Source organism: Lepidochelys kempii, chromosome 1 (genome assembly GCF_965140265.1).
Source record: "Lepidochelys kempii isolate rLepKem1 chromosome 1, rLepKem1.hap2, whole genome shotgun sequence".
NCBI classification, from domain to species: Eukaryota; Metazoa; Chordata; order Testudines; family Cheloniidae; genus Lepidochelys; species Lepidochelys kempii.
This window is the reverse complement of record NC_133256.1, coordinates 118,136,572-118,161,700: the sequence shown is the minus strand read 5'-3', so window position 1 is coordinate 118,161,700 and position 25,129 is coordinate 118,136,572. Positions and strand designations below refer to the sequence as shown.

Here is a 25,129-nt window from a genome sequence, read left to right as displayed (position 1 = left end):
CTATAAGCTTATCTGCACCTCTAATCAGAGATTTTAGGTAGTGGTGTCAGTTCAGCCTGCACCTGTGCTCTCCCTCCCATGCTGCTTCAAGGCTATCTACATTGTCAGGGTGAACCCCCCCTCAGTTCCTTCTCTACACAGAGTCCCTTATAGGGAACACCGAAATAGAGGGGAGGAGGGCAGGTTATGGAGCACCCACAGGGACATACATCTCAAAGAACCATTGCACAAGGTGAGTAACTCCCTCTTCTTTGAGTAGTCCCACTGTAGGTGACTTCACAGCAATATCCTCCTTGGAAGGCTGAGGCTTTGGAGTGGAGGTGGTTACTATAGAGAGTACTATGGAGCCAAAGACGGCAGCGGAGGCTGAATCTCCAGTCATCGCATAATGATCTATGAATGTGTGGACAGAGGCCCAAGTTGCTGCTCTGCAGATTTACAAGATAGGGACATCTTTAAGGAATGTGACCAATGTAGAAATTGACCTCATGAAGTGTGTACGATTCCAGACAGAAGCAACAGGTTGAGCCCTTGATAAAAGTGATTAATGCAACTTGAGACCCATTTGGATAGAATCATAGAACTGGAAGGAACCTCAAGAGGCCATCTAGTCCAGTCCCTTGCACTCAAGGCAGGACTAAGTATTATCTAGACCATCCCTGACAGGTGTTTGTCCAACCTGCTCTTAAAAAATCCCCAGTGATGGAAATTTCACATCCTCCCTAGGCAATTTATTCCAGTGCTTAACCACTCGGATAGTCAAGAAATTTTTCCTAATGTCCAACCTAAAGAGGTTAAGAAGAACATTTTTTTCTCCCTCCTCCTGTCACAGCCTTTTACGTACTTGAAAACTGTTATGTCCCCTCTGTCGTCTCTTCTCCAGACTAAACAAACCCAATTTTTTCAATCTTCCCTCACAGACCTTTAATCATTTTTGTTGCTCTTCTCTGGACTTTCTGTAATTTGTCCACATCTTTCCTGAAATGTGGCGCCCAGAACTGGACACAATACTCCAGTTGAGGCCCAATCAGCGCAGAGTAGAGCGAAATAATTACTTCTCGTGTCTTGCTTACAATACTCCTGCTAATACATTCCAGAACGATGTTTGCTTTTTTTGCAACAGCGTTACACTGTTGACTCATATTTAGCTTGTGATCCACCATGATCCCCAGATCCCTTTCCGCAGTACTCCTTCCTAGGCAGTCATTTCCCATTTTGTACGTATCCCATTTTTGGATAGTCTTTGAGCTGATATGGTGGAGCCTTAGATTTTTCCGTGAATGAAAGGAAGAGTTTAGGTGACTTCCTGAAGTCCTTAGTCCTCTGCAAGTAGAATCCTAGTGCTCTTCTAATATCTAGCATATGCAGAATCACCTCCCTGTTGCCACAGTGTGATTTTGGGAAAAAACCAGGAGGATGGATCTGTTGATTCATATGGAAAGTGGAGGCAATTTTAGGGAGAACTTGGAATGCAGCCTTTAAAAAGCCTTTGTCTTTAAAAAACGACAGCATATGCTGGGTGTGCCATGAAGATCACTATTTCTCCTACGCTCCTAGCTGAAGTAATGGCAGTTAGAAATGCTGTCTTCATGGACAGGTGTAAGAGAGAGCAAGTTGCCATGGGATCAAAGGGAGGTCTAGTCAAAGCTCTGAGGTTAAGATCCTAGGTTGGAGAGGGTGGTCTCATATGTGGAAAGAGATTCCCAATGCCTTTAAGAAATCTATGAGTCAGCGGGTGAGTGAACACTGTGTAACCATCTACCAGATGGCAGAAAGCCGTTATGGCTGCAAGTTGTACTTTAAGGAAGCTCAGAGTTCTGACCTCTTGAGATCTAAAATGAGAGGGAGAGAAGACAAGGTTGGGTATTAGAGTAGCAGCCGTGTTAGTCTGTATCCACAAAAAGAAAAGGAATATACACAGAAAACATTAAATCTCCCCACGGTATTTTCCACTGAATGCATCCAATGAAGTGAGCTGTAGCTCACAAAAGCTTATGCTCAAATAAAGTTGTTAGTCTCTAAGGTGCCACAAGTACTCCTTTTCTTTTTGAGGTTGGGTATGTGTACTCAGAATGACACCAAACTTGGAATCATTTCCATTTTCGTAGGTAAGTATGTCGAGTGGTTGACTTTTGGCTGTGAAGCAACATGTCTTTCACCTAGTCAGAGCATTCTACCTCTAAGTCTTGGAACCAAGAAGGAGCCAAGACAGGAGGTGGAGGACCCACAGGTTGGGATGAAGAATTAGCCCGTTGCTTTGAGAGAGCAGGAGGGGAATGGGCTGAAGAGGAACCCGAGGAAGTATTGCCATCTGTGTCAGGTAAGGGAACCAGAATTGTCTTGGCCAGGAAGGGGCACTCAGAATAACTCTCACTTTGACTCTTTCAACAGAACCTTGGACAGAAGAGGAAATGGGGGAAAGGCATACAAGAGGTTCTTGTCCCATGGGAGGATGAGGGCATCTCCCAGTGAATGTTTCCCCAGGCCAGCCCTGGATCAGTAACAAGGACATTTCTTGTTCCGGTAAGTAGCAAAAAGATCTGTAATTGGGGTGCCCCAAAGGGCAAATATGTCTTGAAGCACCTCTGAATTCGGTTCCCATGTATGGTTATGAGAAAAGTTCCGACACACTGTGACCTGTCACGTTCTATATCCCTGGTAGATTGACAGCTGAGATGAACACGTTGTGGTGGATGCACCAATTCCAAAATTTGAGTGCTTCCGTGCAGAGGGAGGGAGATCTGGCACTCCCCTCTGGCGATTTATGTAACACATATAGGTCATATTGTCCATCATGACCTTTGAGTAGGTGTTCTTGATGAAAGCAGAAAGTGTGCACAGGGCCCTTAGCTCTAAAAGGCTGATATAGAAGGTTGCTTCTGTGGAAGACCACTTGCCTTGAACCTTATGGTCGTGTAGGTGAGCTCCCCAGCCTATTAGGGAGGCATCTGTTGTTAGAGTCAGCGTTGGTGGCGGCTGCACGAAGGGAATGCTTGCTCAGACATTGGATGGATCTCTCCACCAGTCAAGGGAGTGCTTTACTGCGGAGGGCAGTGATATCAGTTTGGTTAGTCTGTCCCTGTTTGGGGAATATACAGAAGTGAGCCACATCTCAAGACATGTCAACATCCAGCATTTGGGGTGACAAAGGTGCATGCTGCCATATGACCCAGCAGCTGCAGGCAGTTTCTGGCTGATGTCTGAGGGCTGGCCTGGACTGTTGCATGAGACTAGTCCGAGTGGTGAGTCTGTGTAGCAGAAGGAAGGCTCTCGCTTGTACTGCATTGAGGTCGGCGCTGATAAACTCCAGGTGTACCAGGGTCAGTGTCAATTTCTCTAAGTTGAGCTGTAGACCCAGCAGCATGAAAGTGCGCATGTCGTCTGGATGGCAAGTACAGCGTCTTGAAACAAGGGAGCCCTGAGGAGGCAGTTGTCTAGGTACAGTAACTCCTCAATTAAAGTTGTCCCGGTTAACATTTGTTTCATTGCTGATCAATTAGAGAACATGCTCGTTTAAAGTTGTGCAATGCTCCCTTATATCATCGTTTGGCAGCCACGTGCTTTGTTCACTGCTTGCAGGAAGAGCAGTCCATTGTAGCCAGCTGGTGGGGGCTTGGAACCAGGGTGGATCGGCAGCCCCCCCCATCAGCTCCCCGTTCCTCTAAGTTCTCTGTGCAGCAGCTGCCCAGAAGGCTATCAATTGCCGGCATTTCAGCTGTCCTTCCCCTCACTGCTGTGTGCTGCTCTTGCCCTCTGCCTTGGAGCTGCTCCCCGGAGCCTCCTGCTTGCTGTGAAGGGCAGGGGATGGGGGGAAAGAGGGGCTAATGTCAGGGTGTCCCCCTCCCCCATGCTCCCCGCTTAGGCTATTTCCATAGAGCATGGCAGGGCTCAGGACGGAGGGAGCTTCCTGGCAGCAGCTTCTGTCTCAACTTGCTGATCTACTTAAAAAGGCATTGTACTTAGAGTGGCATCAGTGTACTTAAAGGGGCCATGTGCATCTCTCTCTCTTACACAAACGGTGTGTGTCTCTGTCTGCCATGCTATTCCCCCACCCCCCACCCCCCATTTGTGCTGTCTTGTAGAGTGTGAGGCTACATTAAAAACAATGGGTTAACCCTTGAGGGCTCAGCTGATTGCTAGCTCATCATTTAGCAATAAGGCATTCCCTGGGAAATATCCCACCCTCTCACTTCACCAGGTCAACCAAGATTCATAATCATCATCCCTGTGTACCAGTATTAAATTGTTTGTTTAAAACTTGAGTGTGTGTGTGTGTGTTTTATATATATATATATATATATATAATTAGTCTTTTGTCTGGTGAAAAAAATTTCCCTGGAACCTAATCCCCCTTATTTATATTAATTTTTATGGGGAAATTGAATTCGCTTAACATTGTTTCGCTTAAAGTCGCATTTTTCAGGAACATAACTACAACATTAAGCAAGGAGTTACTGTACAGGTAAATCACATTGCCCAGCGTTCACAGGTGGGCCCCCTACAACGGAGAGAACCTTGGAGAATACTCTGGGTACAGATGAGAGGCAGAACTGGAGCACCCTGTACTAATAATGGTCCTGCTGGAAGTAAACCATAGGAATCTCCGGTGTGATGGTTGTATCAAGATGTGGAAGTAAGCATCTTGTAGGTCGAGGGCCAAAAACCAATTTTCTTGCTCTAGAGCTGGAATAATGTCTGCTAACATGACCATCTTGAACTTCTGAGCCTTCATGTATTAGTTTAATGCTTTTAGATCTAGAATGGGCCTTCAAACTCCCTTGACCATGGAGATCAGGAAATAAAGGGAGTAAAACCCTTTGCCCTTGAGTTGTGCTGGGACTGGTACTATGGCCCCTAAGTGTAACAGATGATCGATTTCCTGGCAAAGCAGGTTCTCATGAGAATGGTCCCTGAAGAGGGACAAGGAAGGAGGGTGGGAATTGGGGAGGGAAGTGAACTGAATGGCATAACCCTCTGAAATAATCTCCAAGACCCATCTGTTGCAGAGGATCCTCTCCCAACTGCTGGGAAAGAGGGCCAGGCAAATTCCAAAGGGGCATGACAGGTGTGTAGATGGCACCTGACATTGCGGTATAGTTGTTTGGGCCTTCGACCAACCCATCAAAAGTGCTTAGAAGAGGCAGTCTGAGAGGTCACAGATTGTGGTGCTGACTGCTTCTGATCCCTGAACCTCTTACGTTGTGGCTTGTAATAGTGCTGAGTGTGGTTACTGAGGAGGTCATGCCCTATGCTATGTCTGAGAACTATATCTTCTCTGTCCCGCAGAGTAGATTCCCAGGGAGCATAATGTGGCCTAGGAATCCTTCAAGGTGCAGAGAGAAGAGTATCTTCTCCGCAAAGAGCTTGGGCCCTTCAAATGGGAGATCTTCCACTGTAGTCTGCAGCTCTTTGGGCAACCCAGAAAAGTGTAGCCAATAAGACTCTCTCATTACCAGTGCCATAGAGACAGAACAGGCCATTGTATCGGCTGCGTCCAGTGCAGTCTGTAACACCGTTCTGGCTACTAACTGACCTTCTCTGACAATCGCCTGAAACTGTTCCTTTTGTGTCTCCAGTAAATGTTCCAGAAATGCATTGAGTTTCCCACAATTAATAAAATTATATTTGGCCATGGAAGCTTGGTAGTTTGAGACTCTAAACTGCAATGTCGCTGACAAATATGCCTTCCTCTCATAGAAAGGTAGCTTTTCCAATCACAACCATATGGGTCGACTTGGTGTGATGCTGCTTGCCTCATGCATTAACCACATCAACTACCCACGGAGTTGGGTTGTGGATGTTGAAACAGAAAGTTTGCCTGTTTGGGAGGGATGCAGAATTTTTTGTCGGCTCCCTTGCCAGTTGGTGTCTTCCAGATGGACTTTGGCAGGAACTAAAATAGACTCATTAATTGGGAGGGCAATTCTGGGCAAGTAGGAGTTGTGCAGAATATCCACCAGTTTGTGATGTGCATCTACTACCTCCTGTAGGGGAATCTGCAGCTGGTCCACCACCCTCTTAGTAAGGCCTTGCAAGTTCTTGAAATCATCAGCTAGTGATGGGGAAAGGGCATTAAAGCCTCACCTGGTGAAGATAGGGAGAAGTTTGCTGGAGCGAAACTTCCCCTTCAAGACTTTCCTCCTTTTCCTCCTCCTCTGGTTCAGGGGCTCTGGACAGTGATGCTCTAGGAGACCATCAGGCAGACTCTTTCTGAGAGACACTAAATGCCCGTGAATTATGGTATTTGTATGTTGCCTAAGGATCCCAATACGGCCCTGGGGAAGGGGGATGAGTGGTGGGAGTGCCCAAGGGGGCCCATAGATCAAGGTTAGTTTGATAGACTTGAGGAAGACCCATGATGGTGGGCCACGATGAGAGGCCAGGGAAATGACCTCCTCCTGGTCACTGTCAGACTTGTTATCAAGTAAGGGTGGCACTGGCTGGGGCATTTGTGGTACACAGCCTGGTGCTGAGGGCGAGTCTGGGTGCCAGGATGTGCTCGGTAGCAGAGTCCTGGTACCAAATAATGGGGATTGCGGTTCTTCCCCAACTGTCACATCTCTGGGATACTGGAACTCTTGTGGTACAATTGGCTCACTTGGTACCGTGGAGGAGTGTCCCTGGTACGTTGTCCGTACTGACAGTTGTGAAGGTGCAAAGCGTTCCCTAGACGGGAGCTTTGTCTCACCCAACTGAAGGTTTTCTCAGTGCTGCTCCTTTAGAGGTGGTAGAGTGTTGGTCTTTGTCCTTCGAGGGAAGTACCACAACCTGACAGCTTGAGCTCCAGGTGCATGTAGGTGGTGTGGCAGAGCTCATAGCAGAAGCACCCTGATGTTTCTAGGTACCGTGGTTCGGAGTAGCCAGTACCAAGGTGGCCACACTGGGGAACCCCTCTGACTGGCCAATGACTCAGTTTGGGGCCTCTGAGCCCTTTCTCTCGAAACTTTTCAGGAGGAATCTACTGGTCTTTTCGTGACTCTAACCCCTTTGAAGTTGAAGGCTCCAGGGATGATCCAGGGTCAGCACCGGAGTCCCCTGGATGGCTGAAATGTCTTCTCCATAAGGAGAAGTTTTAACTTCAGCTCCCTGTTCTTGCAAGACCTTGGCTTTAGCTAGAGGCAGAGGGAGCACTTCTAAGGGATATGGGACTCTCCCAGGCACTCAGAGGCAACTCTAGAAGCTGGGCATTCCCCTGGGGAGGGAGGTATCACCTTCTAGCAGTGAGGAATGCAGAAGAAAGTTCTTCTTTCTTCTCTTCTTTTATTTCCCCTGCCCTTCTTTTTTAACTGAAAGAATGTAGAGAGTTGTCTAAAGGTGCCTGGGGCAGGAAATATAAGCTAAAGTTCTTTTCTTTTTTTAATCCCAAGGGGATAAAATGGAAACACTTACTACTAAGGAGAACAAAAGAAACAAAAACAACTACTACTTATACTAAGGACACAGATAAGGAAGGGACAACTACTGGCTCCTTCAAGGCCAAAGGCAGTCAAGAAGGAACTGAGGGGGTTTCACCTGTGCAGTGCTAGACAGCCTCGAAGCAGACCACCAGGGAGGGAGAGTGCATGGGCAGGCTGAATGGACACTGCTACCTCAAATCTCCAATTAGAGGCACAGTGGAGCAGATACACCTGCAGCGGAGCACCCATAGGGGCAATACTTGAAGAAATTCAGAAGATAAGATTTTCCTTGACACACATGGGAGCCTAAGCTGTCAATTTCTAAGCAATTTGAGCGTTCATTTCTCTCTCTTATGATTGTGGCTCTAAACTTCCAAGTGAACTTCTGAAGCAGCTGCAGTACTTTTGCTGAGGATCATCGCCAAAGTTGTCTATACTCCTTTTGGCAAGCTGGACCTAAATTCAGTGGCTTTACTTAAGGATTCCTCAGTGACCACTGCTTCACAGTTTGGATCAAATAACCCCACACTGCATTTAGCAGCATTTCATCCCTTTTTCTTCATTTAATATTATGAAATTAAATGAAAAACTCCCAACTTTGATGCAAGAAAGTTTGAGAAATCAAGCACTCAAAAATCAGGAAATTACAAAAGGAAAAGTTTTCTATTGCACTCTTAGACCTTGGCCATGAGGCCGCTACCCATTTCATTTTCTGATTTCCAAGTGAAAAGTAATACATTAAGGTTTACTTAATATTAAATTTAATCTGTACTATAAATTATGAATGGTATGCAATGTGATCAAATTAGAATTTTGGTAGAAACATGGGTTCAAAGTTTCAAACTCTAGGTTCTGAAGTTAGGTTCCTAGGGATTGCCTAAACAAACATTTAGGTGTAAGTCTGTCACACACAAGTCTGCCATGCAGTAAGTGCCCATGCAGACTCTGTCATGCACTAGAAGTTCCCCAGTGTGCTTTAATGCAGTGGCTCTCAACCTTTCCAGACTACTATACACCTTGCAGGAATCTGATTTGTCTTGCGTACCCCCAAGTTTCACATCACTTAAAAACTACTTGCTTACAAATTCAGACATAAACATAAAAAAAAGTGTCACAGCACACTATACTGAAAAATTGCTTACTTTCTCATTTTTACCATATAATTATAAATAAATCAATTGGAATATAAATATTGTCCTTACATTTCAGTGTACAGTATATAGAGCAGTATAAACAAGTCATTGTCTGTATGAAATTTTAGTTTGTACTGACTTCACTAGTGCTTTTTATGCAGTCTGTTGTAAAACTAGGCAAGTATCTCGATGCACCCCTAAAAGACCTCTGCATACACCCAGGGGTACGTGTATCCCTGGTTGAGAACCACTGCTTTAATATACCCTCCTTTAAAATGGGAGTAGATTAAGAGCTTGTGTAGACAAACCCCTAGATTGTTGTTTTGATTCTAAAAATCAATGAAAAAGGCAGAGGCTCCCTCCCTCTCCAATATGGCATTTTGTTTAAGAACCTTAAACAATATGTTAAAGAGTCTAACTTTAGGCACCCAGGTATGAAAATGTTGGCCTTCATTTTTATAGTTTTCATATAGTATTTAATTTCTCACTCTTACCATTGCACTAACTTCCTTTATGAAAGTAATAATTTTAACATAGTTATAATTAATAAAAGATTTTAAAAATGCAGTATTTTAAAAGATAGAAATTGGTTAAAAATTTGCACTAGTCTAGATATGGTACTATGCATTGCCACATGAGTAACCTGCATTTGAATTTCAGTCTGGTGAATCGTTCCCGGGAATAGAATGTTATGTTGAGAATGATGGATTATCAATAAGACTGTTGTTATTGTGGCTGTAACAGAGCGATGTCTTAAAAAAAAGATTAAATGAGGGCATTCAGAATATCCATGGGAAACAAGGAGGATCTTCTGCTGTGGGAGGAAGTCTTTCAAATATAATATTTAATCCTCCAAAACGAAAGACAGTTTTAGTTTACCTGAGTAAACCTTATACCATAGTTGATCTCAGCTGAAACAGATTTTCTTTCCTTTTCTGTTCGAACAGGTCTATCATCCAAGCCACGACAGAATCTGTAGAGCATCTGTCCTGTTTTTGGACCAAATTCCTTCTGGAGTTTTGACATAGTAAGATATTGTAAGTCTCCACAAGTTTTAATTCCCAAAGATGCCAACTTGGATTCCATTGACCTACCAACTCCTAACAAGAGAATAAGTAATTTTGTTCTGTTAAGTCTACACAATCCAGACAAAGTTCATTATTTTTAAAGCACGACCATTCTCTTTCAATCCTAAAATGCCCGGTATCCAGTTCAAATTTTAAGGTGGGATTGGGGGAAAAAGCACATTGGCTGCATTACGATTGACCAGAAACTTTTGTATCGTGTACAGTATTTGTTTAGTTTGTACCAAATTTTACAGTTACTGATGTTTGTATGCTTGTTCCAATGTCAAGACTTGCTAACTTGTGCTTGCAAGACATTGCTTTTAACTTGTAACCCCATGGATAACAACAGTGTCTTCTACGCTTTGTACAACAACTGAGCACAAGGTCAGTATTAAGACAGTAGTCTGATTAATACATTTTATCAATCCAAAAAAGCTCTGAAGCCTTACATAATCAGAAACAAAATAAGTGAGATATATTTGCAACTGTACACAAAAGTGTTTGCACCTAAAAGGAAACCTGTAAAAATTCTAGCTATTTTCAATTGCTACTTGGTTGGAAACATGTTATTTCAGAGAGGAAAGACAGCTCAAATTATGAGTTACGAACCACCTGAAAATTGTAAGTATCCAAGTATGTTAATTTTATCTCTTTTTAGTGAAAATACTGATTTATAAAAAAAGTAATAATTTACAAATTAATCATAACTTACGCATTTACACTACTGTAGATAGCTAAAGTTAGAATACTCTGAATCAGATTCCATCTTTTAGGATCTCCATTTTACAATTTAAATGATGTACTAACACTGAAAACATTAAATGCAAGTGACATCAGAAAACTTTAAAGGACTTTTAAGTTAAAGCATACTACGTTATACTATAGAAAATTAAATTTAATTAGATAAAAATGGACAGATAGTACAGGTTAGATGAAGAGGCCAAACCAAAAAAAGTTATGTATCAAGAAAAAAATCAAGCTTCTAAAACCTAATTGCCTTGGCAATCTATAGTGAGCTACAGTCAGAAGTGAAATAGACAAATTAAGTATTATTCTAGATTTAGAATTATACATTGAGGAACATATGGATAATGATGCTATTTTCAAATATTTTATATGTCTACTACAATATCCTTCTGTTTTGTTTCCTTATATGAAAGAAATCTTTTTGGAACACATATTCCTAAAACAGCTGTGCATACAGTTTGAGCAAGATTAAGTACCCATTTATGCTCTGTATTTCAGTTATTCATTAATTTCAGGGTCTTCCCTCTCAAACTGTGTCAGGTGCATACAATATAAAGGCAACATGCTATCCTGTTACATACAAGAAAGCACTTTGGCTTACAATTGAATAAATACAGTTGCCACAATTGAGCAAATTTCTACTATTCTTCCAGGACACAATCCACACAGATTCCTGTACCTCAAGTTTAATGGTACAATAAATTAGAGATCTTTACATACAGTAATTCAATGAAAACAAATGTTGTCAGTCCTACTTCTATGTCCATTATGGCAAGATAATGTACACAGAAGTGTTAAGGTGTTGTAGTCCTATTGTAGTTTCCTTTTCCATTGTATTCTCCACTCACCATTCCATCCTTGCGTTGGCTAATTTCAAGGAATACTTCCTTCTTTCAACCCAAGAATGCTCAGGTTTTCCCGTATCTCCTCCTCTACATTCCACTCACTGACTTCTACTTCTCCACCTTCCTCATTTTTCTCCAACCCTTCTCTCACTGGGCATTACCTAATATCAACAAGTTTTAAGAAAACCATCCATCTTTTTACCCCCTTTCCTCTCCCATTTTTCAGTCATGTCTCTTTATCCTTAGTAACTCCCTTTTTCTGGTGCCTTCCCAAACTTCAAAATTCTGTCAGTGCACACGCCTTTCTAAAAAAATATTCCCTTTATCCTGACACCACCTACAATATGATTTTCAACCATTCATAACAGAGCCAACTAACCAATCAGGCAAGCACATTATACTAAGAGAAAAGGAGTACTTGTGGCACCTTAGAGACTAAAATTTATTTGAGCATAAGCTTTCGTGAGCTACCTAGCTTATGCTCAAATAAACTGGTTAGTCTCTAAGGTGCCACAAGTACTCCTTTTCTTTTTGCGGATACAGACTAATACGGCCGCTACTCTGAAACCTATACTAAGAGACTTTTTCATTACATTCCTAACAGTAACTACCCAAGTATAGTGACTCAGCATGAATTCTGCTGGAGATGTAACACCCAGAAATTAGCAATGCAAAAGTATTCAGGCTGCCTGAAATACTAAACTGAGTCCATCCCTTGCCAACTCACCATACTATATGGCTTTGTAAGGTCTTTAATAAGGAATTTATTTTTAAAGAAGATACAAAGAAAATAATGTAAAATAACAAGAGAAATGAGAAGGAGCATTCCAGTATTCAGCAGATAATCCTAAACATGAAATATCTTCATTTTCCAGATTACATAACCTTAAATAATGGCGAACCTCTTTTATGTGAAATTTGGGAAAAATAATTTGACCCTTGATTGATACTGGACACCAATTTGCAACATATAGCAAATTCTAATGTCAGCCTGAAAAATCCCTGTAAAAGAAGGACATCAATAATTCAATTTAAAAATGTACCTGGAAGATTGCTAACTAGCTGACCTCTAATAAAATCATCCACTTCCTCCGGTTTTAAGTGATATTGTCCATCTGGTTTTGCTTTGCGGGTTGCCATTCTGGCCAGCAGAATATTGGAACCTGTAAAAGTGAACAAATAATTAAAAGATGCCTATGCTGATTTCTGCCATCACAAACAGCATTTTCCTAGTCAGAGGATGAAGAGAAAGGTGTAGAGAGGTATAGCCACATTTTAATCCCTCTCCAAATACTGCTTTGGATTTTTTATTTAGTATTTGTTTCTGCAGTCCATGCTTCCACTCCACAATTGGTAGGGTTTGAGGGAAAAAGGGTATTTTTGCAACACTAACTTGTACTTGCTAAATTAAAATAAAAAACACCCACTACAAAATACTTTAATGTATTAGTCTCCAGTGAATGTTCTACACATGTAGAAATAGACATAACAGCTATCAAAATCGCTAAAAAGTAAAATTTCAGCATCTTTATACTGTAGATCAGAGATACTCAGACTGAGGCTCATGAGCCACCAGTGACTCTTTAATGTGTCTCCTGCAGCTCTTTGCAGCACATTATTAAAACAGTGTGATTTAATTATTTATCAATCTAAGTTACTATCCAATCAGGATACTTTTAATATGTAATTAACCAATTGTAGCTAATAAAAAAAATGTGGTCATTTTGCTGTGAGAATTATATAGTATATGAAACAATGAATTCTCACTACTGTGGCCCTTTTGGGTAATGGTGATCACTAATTTGGCTCCTGAACCCCTGAGCTCTGAGTATCACTGCTGAAGATCATTCTGAAAAAAGATGTTGCGTTCAACGTAAGTATAATAAACTGTCAATTACACTAATCATACTAATAGTGAATTATATGATAGAAATGGGTATTTCTCAGCCCCTTTACCTGCTAAAAAAGAATAAAATTCCATTAGTTTTACTATTAGAATGCCACATAAAAATCAGAGTGAGGGGGACATTTGGCACACTTTCAGAATTTTTTTTCTGCTTACAGGTTTCTTCATGTCCAGCCAGCTACCACTCCAATATGGTGTGCTAGCATGTCTCGTTCTGTGATATCATTGCTACCAAAAAAACCTTGCTGTAATATAGGGAAAACTACAAAAGGTTAGGTAAATGTCACCATTTACAATGTGTTGTTCCCTGTCTCTCCTGTTCTGCAAGGGTTACATTATTTAATGTCTTTTTGGTAAATAATGATGGTAATGCAGACATCATGGGCACCATGCTAGCAATTATATTTATGACACACTCAATAAAAAAAAGGAGTACTTGTGGCACCTTAGAGGCTAACAAATTTATTTGAGCATAAGCTTTCGTGAGGATTCCATGTCCAATTTTCCTTTGGTGTCCTATACTCTGCCTGTAATATGTCACTTCAGATTTCCACCAGTCTACCTATCTTAGGTATATGGCTCTCATTACTGTAGTATCAAAGTGACTCACAATTTTTACTGTATATATCCTCACAGCATTATGTGAAGTGGGAAATACTACTATACTCATTTTACAAGATGGGGAACTGAGGCACAGAAAAAGTAAGGCCTTGTCTACACACATTCACAGGTTTTAATTTAATTGGCTTAGATAAAATGACTTAGTTAAGCCAGTGAAATCTCTGACTGTGTGGATGCTCTTATTTCCATCTAACTTAAATCTGTTCCCAACTGACTTAAGCTAAGCCAAAATAATAAATAATAAAAATAATAACAATAAAAGACAGTTATCTCAGAGATAAGAGCACTCAACACAGAAGTTTTCACTGGTTGAGCTATATAATCAGTGAAATTCACATCTTCGGTTATATTGCTGCAACCTTCCCAAGGAGATAAATTACTTGCTCAAGGTCTCACAAAGTATGTGGCAGGCTAAAGAACTGAATCCAGGTCTCTTTCAAGTCACAGGCTTGTGTCTTAGCCACTGGGCCACACGTCCTTTGTTCCAAATCATTTTATCCTGGCCTAAGGTGATGTCCTTGTACTATTCCCATCATATGAAGTTTTAGAAAATCACTGGATACACAGTAATTGCAGACTGCTCTCTTTTTAAAAGTATTTGATATATACTTATTACTGGAACAAACATTTGACTGAAGGAATTGGTTCTTTCAACCAATAAAATGAAATTGAAATCAGAATATAAAAGGTATGCTCAGAAACTGTATTTTTTAAAACAAAGAATAAGCACATTAAGTAAGGCTATAAAAGGTTCCAAATATGTCTCAAGGCAAGGCATGACACAAACAGGAATCTGGTGAATTATATTTAAAGTTAATAACAATAATGAATAAGAGATAATGGGAGAAGTCTACTTCCAACGAGCTACAATAATGGATTTCAACTTAAATCAGAAGTGAATTTTAATTGTCTCAAAATATTTATTCCCAGATTCTCATTTCTATAATATGATTATGAACAGAGAGAAAGGGGGAGAGAGAGAGAGGGACAAGGAAAAAGAAAAAGCAAGCATGGAAAATTTTCAAAGATGTGAATTCACATACTGTACCTCCTACAAAACTGACTACCTCTACTTTTAGTGAACATGACCTATACCAAATCATGCCACTCTATAGCCCTTTATTACTTTCCCGTTTTATACTGGATGGTGACTGAATAGGTTTTATCCTGCTTTCATTTGTAAAATCTACTGGAAAAGATATCTTAATATTTATTTTTAAATGAACACAAAGTGTCCCAGAAGTGAAATTATACCACACTGTCAGTACTATAAAGGGAGCTGGTAGCAACCCCTAAAGTTAGGTTGCTTAACATTTTCCATCAAGGAATTTTTTTTAGTAAATTTATTTTAATGGCAATGTTTTGTGTATTTCATGAAAACTCACTGTTTTAGCAGTCCCTTATATTATTTTGATATACCCAAGGACGGCAAGTGACACTTGTAAGTAAATATGAAATAAAGTACTAACCCATCCCAACAGAGGCAGCACATTTAGTCTGGTCTTTGATTTCGGTGCGGATAGCACTTGCAAATTCATCAGGAGTCAGTCTGGTCTCTGCAAGGATTTCAGTGATATCTACTAGTGCTTCATCACAACTGACTGCTTCGATGTTATGAGTATAGCTAACAACACAAAGTAAAGGAGGTGAAACAGCAGCAACAGCTCACCATCTGTTAAAACAAATATGTAGCAAGTAAAGTCTTCCTTTTGTGGTGGTATTTCCCTAATTTTTATTCTCATTATCCCACACAACTTAGTTAAGCATTTAAAAGTATTACTAAAGCAAACTACGGTCTAGGATTAATTTCAGTATGCATCATGCTTTTAAAAGATTAGTTGGAGAAGGAAAGTTAAATATTTTATTCTTCACCTAAAAATAACTGACCCCTTTCCCCTCCCCCCAGTCAACTGAAATAAAGAAGTAAACTTTTTTTTAAATTTATTCCAAAAAAATTCAGTTCTTGAAAATGTGTGTCTAAAGAAATGTTGGTGTCTTGGAAGGGCAGCAGCACATACAACACTTGCCAATTGAAAGCCACAGTCTTCTCCCACTGAAGTCAGTGGAAGTTTTGACACTGACTTTTACAGGAGTCAGATGTTGATCATTTTGCAGGATTTGACCTAAAGATACAGAGCAACACAGGAGGCAGTCTCACTCTAAACTGACTACCCTCCATTACCGAGTCAAGATAAAAAGTTACTACAAAAGGAAGAACTGAGGTGGGAATGGTTTGAAAGGGGGAAAAAAATGGGGATAACAGACCCATGAAGATGAAAATCCTAGATCACATAATGGCATTTGGGAATGTAGCAAGTGAAAACATGCTTGATTGCTGCAAAAGATTATACAAATACATAATGCACTTTACCTGGCCAGTGTCTCATACACTGTCTGTGTAACTTCTTTGTATGCATGGAAGTCATATGGAACTGCTTGAAGACTTGGACATAGCTGTTTTGCTTGGCCAAAAAACATTCCATTCTTTATCCCAACTTGTCTAAAATCAAATAAAATCAAGTAAGTTATATAAATCTTCCCTTTTTCAAAAATCACATTTCAGATATTTACAAGGTAAAGAGTTTGTACAGCACCACCTAGCACAATGGATTTTCAGCCCATACCTAGGACTCCTAGATGCCACAGTAATACAAATAAATAATAATATTCATACTTTTCCGCACCACTACTCCAGGCAAAGAACAGATATACAGGAGTTTTCTCCACTCATGTAAATGGTCTAATTGATGCAAAAAGTGACTTGCACTATAGTAATGAAATCCAAAAATTATAGGATTTTGTGCTATGTGTCTCAAACAATGAACAGAAGTGGGGCTATTGAGAATATACATCGTAACTTATTTTAAAATTAAATATGTATTTTAGACAGAGCTTGCCATCTCCTGCTCCAAGCTATGAAAGAACATGAACTATGTAAAACAGTACAACTCTGCTAGAGCATGGAGAAGGAAAGAGGATCAATGTGGTTTATTTTATTATAATAGCACAACTGTGTAAAGTTACATATTGAACTATAAAATAATAAAATCTTTGCAAAACCAAGCCAAAAAAAAAAAAAAACAAACCACCAGCTCATCTGCCCTATAATACTCTAACGATGGTTCCATGGTGATAATAAATGCAAGGGTGTTATTTGCCATACGAACCAATTAGGCTGTTGACTAATCGCAGTTAACTCATGCAATTAACTCAAAAAAATTAATCGTGATTAATCACACTGTTAAATAATAGAATACCAATTGAAATTTATTAAATATTTTTGGATGTTTTCTACATTTTCAAATATAGTGATTTCAATTACAACACAGAATACGAAGTGTACAGTGCTCACTTTATATTATTTTTGATTACAAATATTTGCACTGTAAAAATTCACCTCATACAAGCACCATAGTGCAATCTCTTTATCATGAAAGTGCAACTTACAAATACAGATTTTGTTGTTGTTACATAACTGTACTCAAAAACAAAACAATGTAAAACTTAAGAGCCTACAAGTCCACTCAGTCCTACTTCTTGTTCAGCCAACCACTAAGACAAATAAGTTTGTTTACATCTCTGGGAGATAATGCTGTCCATTTCTTATTTACAACGTCACCTGAAATGAGAACAGGCATTCACATGGCACTTTTGTAGCCAGCACTGCATTTATATGCCAAATATGCTAAACATTTGTATGCCCCTTCATGCTTTGCCCACCATTCCCGAAGACATGCTTCCATGCTGATGATGCTCATTTAAAAAAAGCATTAATTAAATTTGTGACTGAACTCCTTGGGGGAGAATTGTATGTCCCCTGCTCTGTTTTATCTGCATTCTGCCATATATTTCATGTTATAGCAGTCTTGGATGATGACCCTGCACATGTTGTTCGTTTTAAGAACACTTTCACTGCAGATTTGACAAAACACAAAGAAGGTACCAATGTGAGATTTCTGAAGGTAGCTACAGCACTCGATCCAAGGTTTAAGAATCCGAAGTGCCTTCCAATCATTGGATCGTTATCGAGCAGAACCAGTCCTCGCCATGAACGCATGTCCTCTGGAATGGTGGTTGAAGTATGAAGGGAAATATGAATCTTTAGCACATATGGCACGTAACTATCTTGTGATGTCAGCTACAACAGTGCCATGAGAACACCTGTTCTCGCTTTCAGGTGACATTGTAAACAAGAAGCAGGCAGCATTATCTCCTGAAAATTTAAACAAACTTGTTTCTCTGAGCGATTGGCTGAAAAAGAAGTAGGACAGAGTGGACATATGGGCTCTAAAGTTTTGCATTGTGTTATTTCTGAATGCCTTTTTTAAATACATAATTCTACATTTGTGAGTTCAGCTTTCAGGATAAAGAGATTGCTCTACAGTACATGTATTAGGTTAATTGAAAAATATTATTTCTTTTGTTTTTTACAGTGCAAATATTTGTAATAAAAATAATATAAAGTTAGCACTGTACACTTTGTATTCTGTGTTGTATCAATATACTTGAAAATGTAGAAAATATCCAAAAATATTTAAATAAATAGTACTCTATTACTATTTAACAGTGTGATTAATCGGGATTAATTTTTTTTAAATCACACAATTAATTGGGATTATTTTTTTTAATTGCTTGACAGCCCTAAATATCAATATATTATATATCTTTGAGACTATATTTAAAACAAGTTACTGTAGGCGCTGGATGTTCCCCTCTTGACCAGGATATTTGGGGAATTCAGCACACAATTTGTGGGAAAATTACCGTTAGATTTGGTGATCACAAGCGATCAGGACTTTAATTTTATGCCTCATCTGTGCCTGACCTCCAATAGTACAACATTCCTAATGCAATGAAAAAACAGTGGTTCAGTTTCAGAGAGAAGGACGGCACCTATTAAATCAATCACTTTGTATGGAACCTCGGATTTTCTTTAGTGGCCTTGGCCCAACTGAAATATCTTAGCTTGTGAGAACTGATTAATACCATGTTTCGAGTTATGAGCTAAAGTAAAAAGGGAGAGGAAACACATTTTCCCTTCTTGTGCTGGTGCCTAGCATAATTTATTTAAATGTAATTTCTGAAACAAAGACTAAGTGTTCCATGTTTGGATGAAGTTAAGCAATGTAAATAGATATTTCACTAGCCATCTGTGAGCACTGTATGACAGAACTTTACAATCAAGATGACAAATAATTTCTATCTACCTGGCTTCATAACTACAAGATGCAATTTCAGCCATTGACAAACCAGAGATATCCAAGTCAGCTCCATTCATCTGTGCAGAATCTGGATTCTCCCCGATTGATGAGTCCAGTTTATCAGGAACTCTATTTTCTGCTTGGAAAAGAATATTTTACATTTTGTTCTTATATTATTGTCTTAATGGTTCAAAAGACTTATTTCATTCCAAATAATCAATGGATTTACAACTGAAATTTTTTCCAGCAGTTTCTGTGTTCATATTTTATGATGAGGAATTTCTTCACAATATATTGGTTTAAATCATCCAATAACCGATTAGGTCAACAAAGAACTTACCAATATATTAACACCCATCTATGGGGTTGATCTCTGGAGGACAGTAAAATATGATGCTACTGAAGAATGAATATACTTTCTTTTTTTCACATTATCTGAGACCAACATGTAGATGGCTAGTGGCCAATAAAATTCAGACTATAATAATACTGTGAGTTGAGAGAACCGTTAATACCCTTAACATGGTTGTAAAAACAGATTTAATTGCCAAACTCCTGAGGTTTCTTTAAGCTACAACCTATAAACTAAATGCAAGACACTCAAAGCTTATCAACCATTTGTCTGAACAAAAGAATGTCATTTACACCCCTTTTAAAAAAAAAGTAAGTTAAAAAGTACAAGAATATAGAATTTCAACTTAAAATGCAATTCTGCAGCTCAGCCTCCTTGTAACCTAGTACTGACATCTCTACTTTCTAGTAATTACTTAATCTAAACATCAAGTAACTTAATTTAGACACCTCAAATCAGAATTTTAAAAGTTAAACAAAATACCAAGAATATTTTCAGATCAGGAAATAAGCAAAAAAAATGTAAGCCTTGCTGGATACTTATATGTCCTTCACAACTTTCAGCTTTATTGTTAAATTCACAGATAACGTTTCAGTCACTGGCCTCTGATAATTCTCTTAGTGGGATTCAAAAGCACCTGATTTAGTATATCATTCCAAATGTCCGCTGGACCAAAATGATGCAACGCTAAATAAATACTCCAATCTCAGACTATTAAAGAAACGGATGAGACAGATCTTTAGCTAATTCTATAAAACCTACTTTGAATGAGCTAAGACAAAAAGACTTAAGAATCATTCAAGCCACCTGAGTACTACATACATATGCAGAAATGTATGGTAGAGAGATACAGCAAATTGGGGAAAAGTAAAGCATTCTCTATTCTATTCAGATTCTTATTCTCTGCACATCAATATGGTAGCTAAGTATCTCTAGATAAGCACACTGACTCTTAATTGTAGGTCAGCCAGAAAAATCAAGTAGCTGCAAAAAACCCAAAGCTCTGAAATCAAGAACTGAACTCTAAATGGTGAAATCTCAAAGGACAAAAAGCTACTGCTTGCTTTAAAGGAAAAGTATAATATACAATTTAGATTTGGTTTTCATTATTGCAGTCTATTTAATACAATACACCTTTGTAATATAATACAATATACAAGTTATAGCTGCACGTGCCCAATAATACTGTATGACAACAGCTTACAGATTAACATTTTTAGTTTGAAAAGAAGTATGTTGCTATCTCCACATAAAGGTGGTTATCAGACCAAAGAAAGTGTTGTAATGGGGGGCAGAATCTGACTCATGTGACTCATCTGCCTTTCTATAGAACGTCTAATTTACTTGTCTTTTTATTTCTTAAAAATTTGTTTTAATGTTTGATGGGCTCATTAAGTTACCTAAGATGTCGGAAGTTGCAAATTTATTAAGAGCAAAATTATGGCCCAAATAAAGATAAGAATGACAAGAACAACGTATTTAGTCTGTGCCTTCCTGTGCCCTGGCCTGAGATGTTGTTGTCATCTTGTCTATCTTCATTGGGCTCGTCGACCTTTTCCACAGCGTAGCAGAGCAGATCCCCCCATGAGCTGATGGAGTCACTTCATGTGAAATTCCGGGCAATGCAGAACACATTGTCCTCACTGGAAGGCAAGGTAGAGAATCTCTCATCAAAAGCTGGGAAACTAGACAAATGCATGGTGAATGTGGAGCAACAAATGGAGAAATCAGAGGCCAGGACCCTAAGTCTGTGAAAAAGAAATCGCTGAGAATAAATCTGTGAGTAATATGATAGTTACAACTGCTGCTCTTTAGAATGAAAACTGGAGATACAGGGGTGGAGGGAAAGAAAGACTAAAAATATCCACGTCTTGGACATCCTGGCTACGAAAAGAGACCCCAACCTCTGAATTGGGTGTGTATACTAATCCCTTAGTTTTCGGACATGAATGTTAAAGAAGATATCAACAGAGTGTAATTTCTACCACTCAGGAAACTGCTCCAAATTGACACACAGAGTGAGAAAGACAACAAATTTTAAATTTCAAAGTTATATAGTTTTGGATGAATCCAAAAAAGAAAAAAGAAGTATTTCATAAAGGATCCAAGATTCTACTGATCCTAGATATCTGTCCAGCAATCCAGACCAAAAAGCAGGAACCAGTATCACTGAAGAAGCAATTTGCAAAAGCAGTAGTTGAAGCTGAAGGAATCTGTATCTGGCCAAACTAAGTGAGTCAGAGGAATTTATGTATCTATTTTTTTCAATTTGGAACATTATTTCTAATAAGCAAGTTCTGGAGAAGGCAAGATCAGAGAACAGTTTGGATAGCATGAGGCATCAAACAAATGAAGTTTGCTCTATACAGGAGAATCGGTGTAAAAATGAATTTAAATAAAAAGAATACTCGGGCCCAATTTTCTTCTCATTTACACAAGTATATCCCCAACAGGTTGTACATGTTTAACAGAGCACAATTTGGCCCTTTGGGTTTTTGATATCTTTAGAAAATAGATTTAAGTTTGTTTCACATGGGCCTATATGCCTACTGGACCATATTTACATGCAGTGCACAGCATAGTTTGTTCCTGCTGTGAAGTGCTTCATGTACACTATCTAGGATGTAGCAAAGTTAGAGTTAGTTAGCAGTACCACCTTTTCAATTAATGCTAAAAAGTAATACTCAATCACTAAATTCATTTTGTTCTCCTCAAGACGACAATCTGATACTTTTAATGAAAATCTATAATAGTCTCTCTTGATATAAGTTTGCTAAGTTGAGATAAAATTAATAAAAAGAGACTTTTTAAAAATGTAATGAACCTGTAGTTAATAAGATACATACTTTAAAAAGAGTGCCAGGGAGGGAAAAAAACAAAACAAAACAAAACACCACACCTTTTGGCAAACTACAGGCTGCGCAGGAAGAAAGAAAGAGCTGCCTGCCAGCAAGGGAGGATGCTGAAGTAAAAGGTCTGAATGTGCGCACTTCCAGAAAAAGCTGCTGCAATAAAGAACAATGAGTTTGTAACATACTGAACCTGAGCTCCAGTGAAACCTTGCACACTGAATATCATAGAAGAGATACTGTGGAATTTGTGTATCATACATAGTATGTTATTCTTAGCTAATCTTCCTCAATTTTATTTAACTAGCTAGCTTTCCAAGACATTTCTAAATTGTAACAAATGACCTTCTTATCAAAATACACTGGCCTGGAAAATGTTGTAGAGTGCCTATGTTTAGAACTATGCTACCAACTGTTCATTGACAAACTGTGCAACAAGGCTAAATCCCTATAAGCAATAACTGCCCTTATTATAAACTACTCAGTCTTACACATGGCACTAGGAATCAATTTGATTAAGTTTGAACATCCTGAAAGGCACTAAGAAAAGGTGGAGCGACAATGGGTTCTATATTTTTTATTTTCTTCCTGTTTTAAACTGTGATTATGCTATTGCAAAACGACAAAGGGCATCTATTACGGAAGATATCTGCTTTCCATTTTTCTTCCAGGATCTGCTTAATTTATTGACATAGCCAACTTTTTACCGTTAATACTACAGAAACAACATAGTTGTGGAAAATCAAACTATTCTAGTCTACCTTGCACATCAACAAAATTACTAACTGTGGTATAAATTCTAATCCAACGCTATTCGTTGATTCTGCTGCTAATGTAAGAAGTGAAAAATAATCTGATTTCCAGAAATCAAGCTGAAATTAAATGATAGTGGTTAGAAACCTCTTTAAACTTCTAAACTGAGAAAAATTAATAAAATAACTGGGAAAATAAATATGAAAAGCTATTTATTTTTAGTGTGTCACTTTTTTCCATAGTAAACATACTTCAGATTGTATGAACACACCTAGTCTTAAATGCTGTCTTACAGTAATTTATTGTTGACACTTGTATATTGCTACTTCAGAACACAAAATGTAATAAAAACAGTTTCTAAAGTACTGTGGGAGAATGAGAAATCTTTAATAATCAACAACAGATGCCTGTCTTTAGAGGGAACAATCCTGATAGTGAGAGGACAGAATTCATTGAATTCTTCAGGGGCTTTCCAGCAACTGAAATATTCTAAAACGAAGCTACATTAAGTCTACAGGTTAAGACATATATAGCTCAAAGACGTATACCTATATCTTAGCAGCCAATTTCTCATCGGTAACATGCTGGTGTTTGTACAGTTCTCCTATGCTTTCTAATAAGTCCTTTTAGCAACCTTAACTTTTGATATTTTGTACTGGATCCTCTGTGATATACTGTTACTCAGGTGCAAATGATCACAGATGGTCTATGTTTATCTTATTTTTCAAACAGGACATACACATTTACCAAAGCACTATACTTTATTCCCAACCCTAACCAAAAAGGAAATAAAAAATAAGTTACCCTAAAATATATGTCCATTCTCAACAAAATTAATTAGCAGAATGTAATGATGGTAAACTATTACAGAAGCAATTTATATTGTTGTCAGAGACCACTATCCTGTCAAACATTAATCTCTCTCTCTAAAGTCAGCTCAGTGAAAAATATTTATCCTTAATTTTTTATAACTTTAAATGAGAGATTCTTCATCAGCACTGTGATTTTAAAATCAGACTCATTTTTGTACCTGCTTTGCCATTCAATATCTTATTCTGGTAATATTGCCATTCCATCTGTGGGTTTGCACCAGGGCGAAGTGGTGCCCTTCCAGCACCTCTGTTGCTTGTAACAGCCACTGGTTTTCCTGTGAAGAATAATTAAGTTAATTAAAGTTCTTATATAATAAATATTTACAACAATAGCACACCAAGGCAAAGTTTCTGACAATGTTTACTTTAATTTTGTTCGCTTCTTTCAACACCATTCTTTCAGTGTTATCTAATCTTCTAGCATTAAGGAAGCAGCAGTTAAGGAAGTGACATGCATTAGAAACAATAGTTTAGTTAACTGGTTACAATCTCATGTCAAAAGGAGGAGAAAAGAGAAATCCTTTGAAACAAACACTAAAAATCCAGCTATGCTAGTTTGCGTATAAGGACTTGCCTAAACAGAAGATGCACAGCCTAACTAGCTATCTGATATTGTACCAATTTAGTCGAACCATTGCAACCTCTATGCATTGCCATCTTACATCAATTTACTTTGCACCTGCCATTTAACTAAAGTAAGCTAATGTAAACGAGGTTTAAACTGGTATAAAACAGTCCACACACAAAGGTGTAACAGTTTAACTAAAATGGTGAAAGACTTGTTAAGTCAGTCATAACTCTATGTTTAGACCAGGTCTAACCACTGACCATTCTGGCCTAACCTTTCCCCATTTTAATCACCTCTGAACTTTTCCATGCTTGTCTCTTTCAGGCTGAATTTTTTTGGAACACTTCAGCACAAACAGTGCAACCACTTCCATGAACAGGTTTAAAGAACAGATTGTATTTTTTTATGTTTGCAAATCTATTTTTAATTTTATATGTATAAATAAAATATTAGAAGCTCTAGCCTCTCTTTCCATAACAGAGATTTGATATTTGGCAGGGAGATAGCCCTGGTGTCAGAGAGGCACCTGCATCCCTATGAAAATACATCCAGATCTGGCAGACTTATAAACTTACAACATTTGCCATTTGCACAGTAGAGCTAACCGGTAAAATCTCTGAACATTCCATCTGCATTGAGCATGCTCACCAGCCTCAGTGAGTATGCTCCCTTGCCTCAATGTCCCTCTGTATGCACTTTCTCCCAGACCCCATAGCAAAAGGTCTGGACAGGTATAGCAGTAGAATATCTTTTGGCCTATGGGAAAGCGTACTGAGCTAGGACCAAGGAGACAAAGAGTTATGTTCTTTCCTTTTCCA

At 38.7% G+C, this 25,129-nt stretch overlaps 1 protein-coding gene across 17 annotated transcripts in view; it reads right to left on the bottom strand.

Annotated features, from left to right (window-relative positions):
• REV1 (REV1 DNA directed polymerase) overlaps positions 1-25,129 on the bottom strand; it is a 95,686-nt gene that overhangs the window by 36,250 nt on the left and 34,307 nt on the right. For 11 of the 17 annotated variants that reach the window (XR_012159864.1, XM_073352192.1, XM_073352182.1 and 8 more), the window contains 6 exons: positions 23,902-24,018; positions 18,924-19,056; positions 16,088-16,216; positions 15,186-15,340; positions 12,233-12,352; positions 9,410-9,630 (listed from right to left, as the gene is read on the bottom strand). Coding sequence is in view for 16 of the 17 variants with exons in the window: in XM_073352192.1 (XP_073208293.1) it covers positions 9,410-9,630; positions 12,233-12,352; positions 15,186-15,340; positions 16,088-16,216; positions 18,924-19,056; positions 23,902-24,018 (875 nt within the window). In the remaining variant the exon portion in view is untranslated. Of the gene's footprint in view, positions 1-9,409; positions 9,631-12,232; positions 12,353-15,185; positions 15,341-16,087; positions 16,217-18,480; positions 18,560-18,923; positions 19,057-20,669; positions 20,737-20,759; positions 20,913-23,901; positions 24,019-24,959; positions 25,088-25,129 lie in introns of those variants that run through there. The other 6 variants (XM_073352291.1, XM_073352234.1, XM_073352152.1 and 3 more) reach the window with 6 other exon arrangements.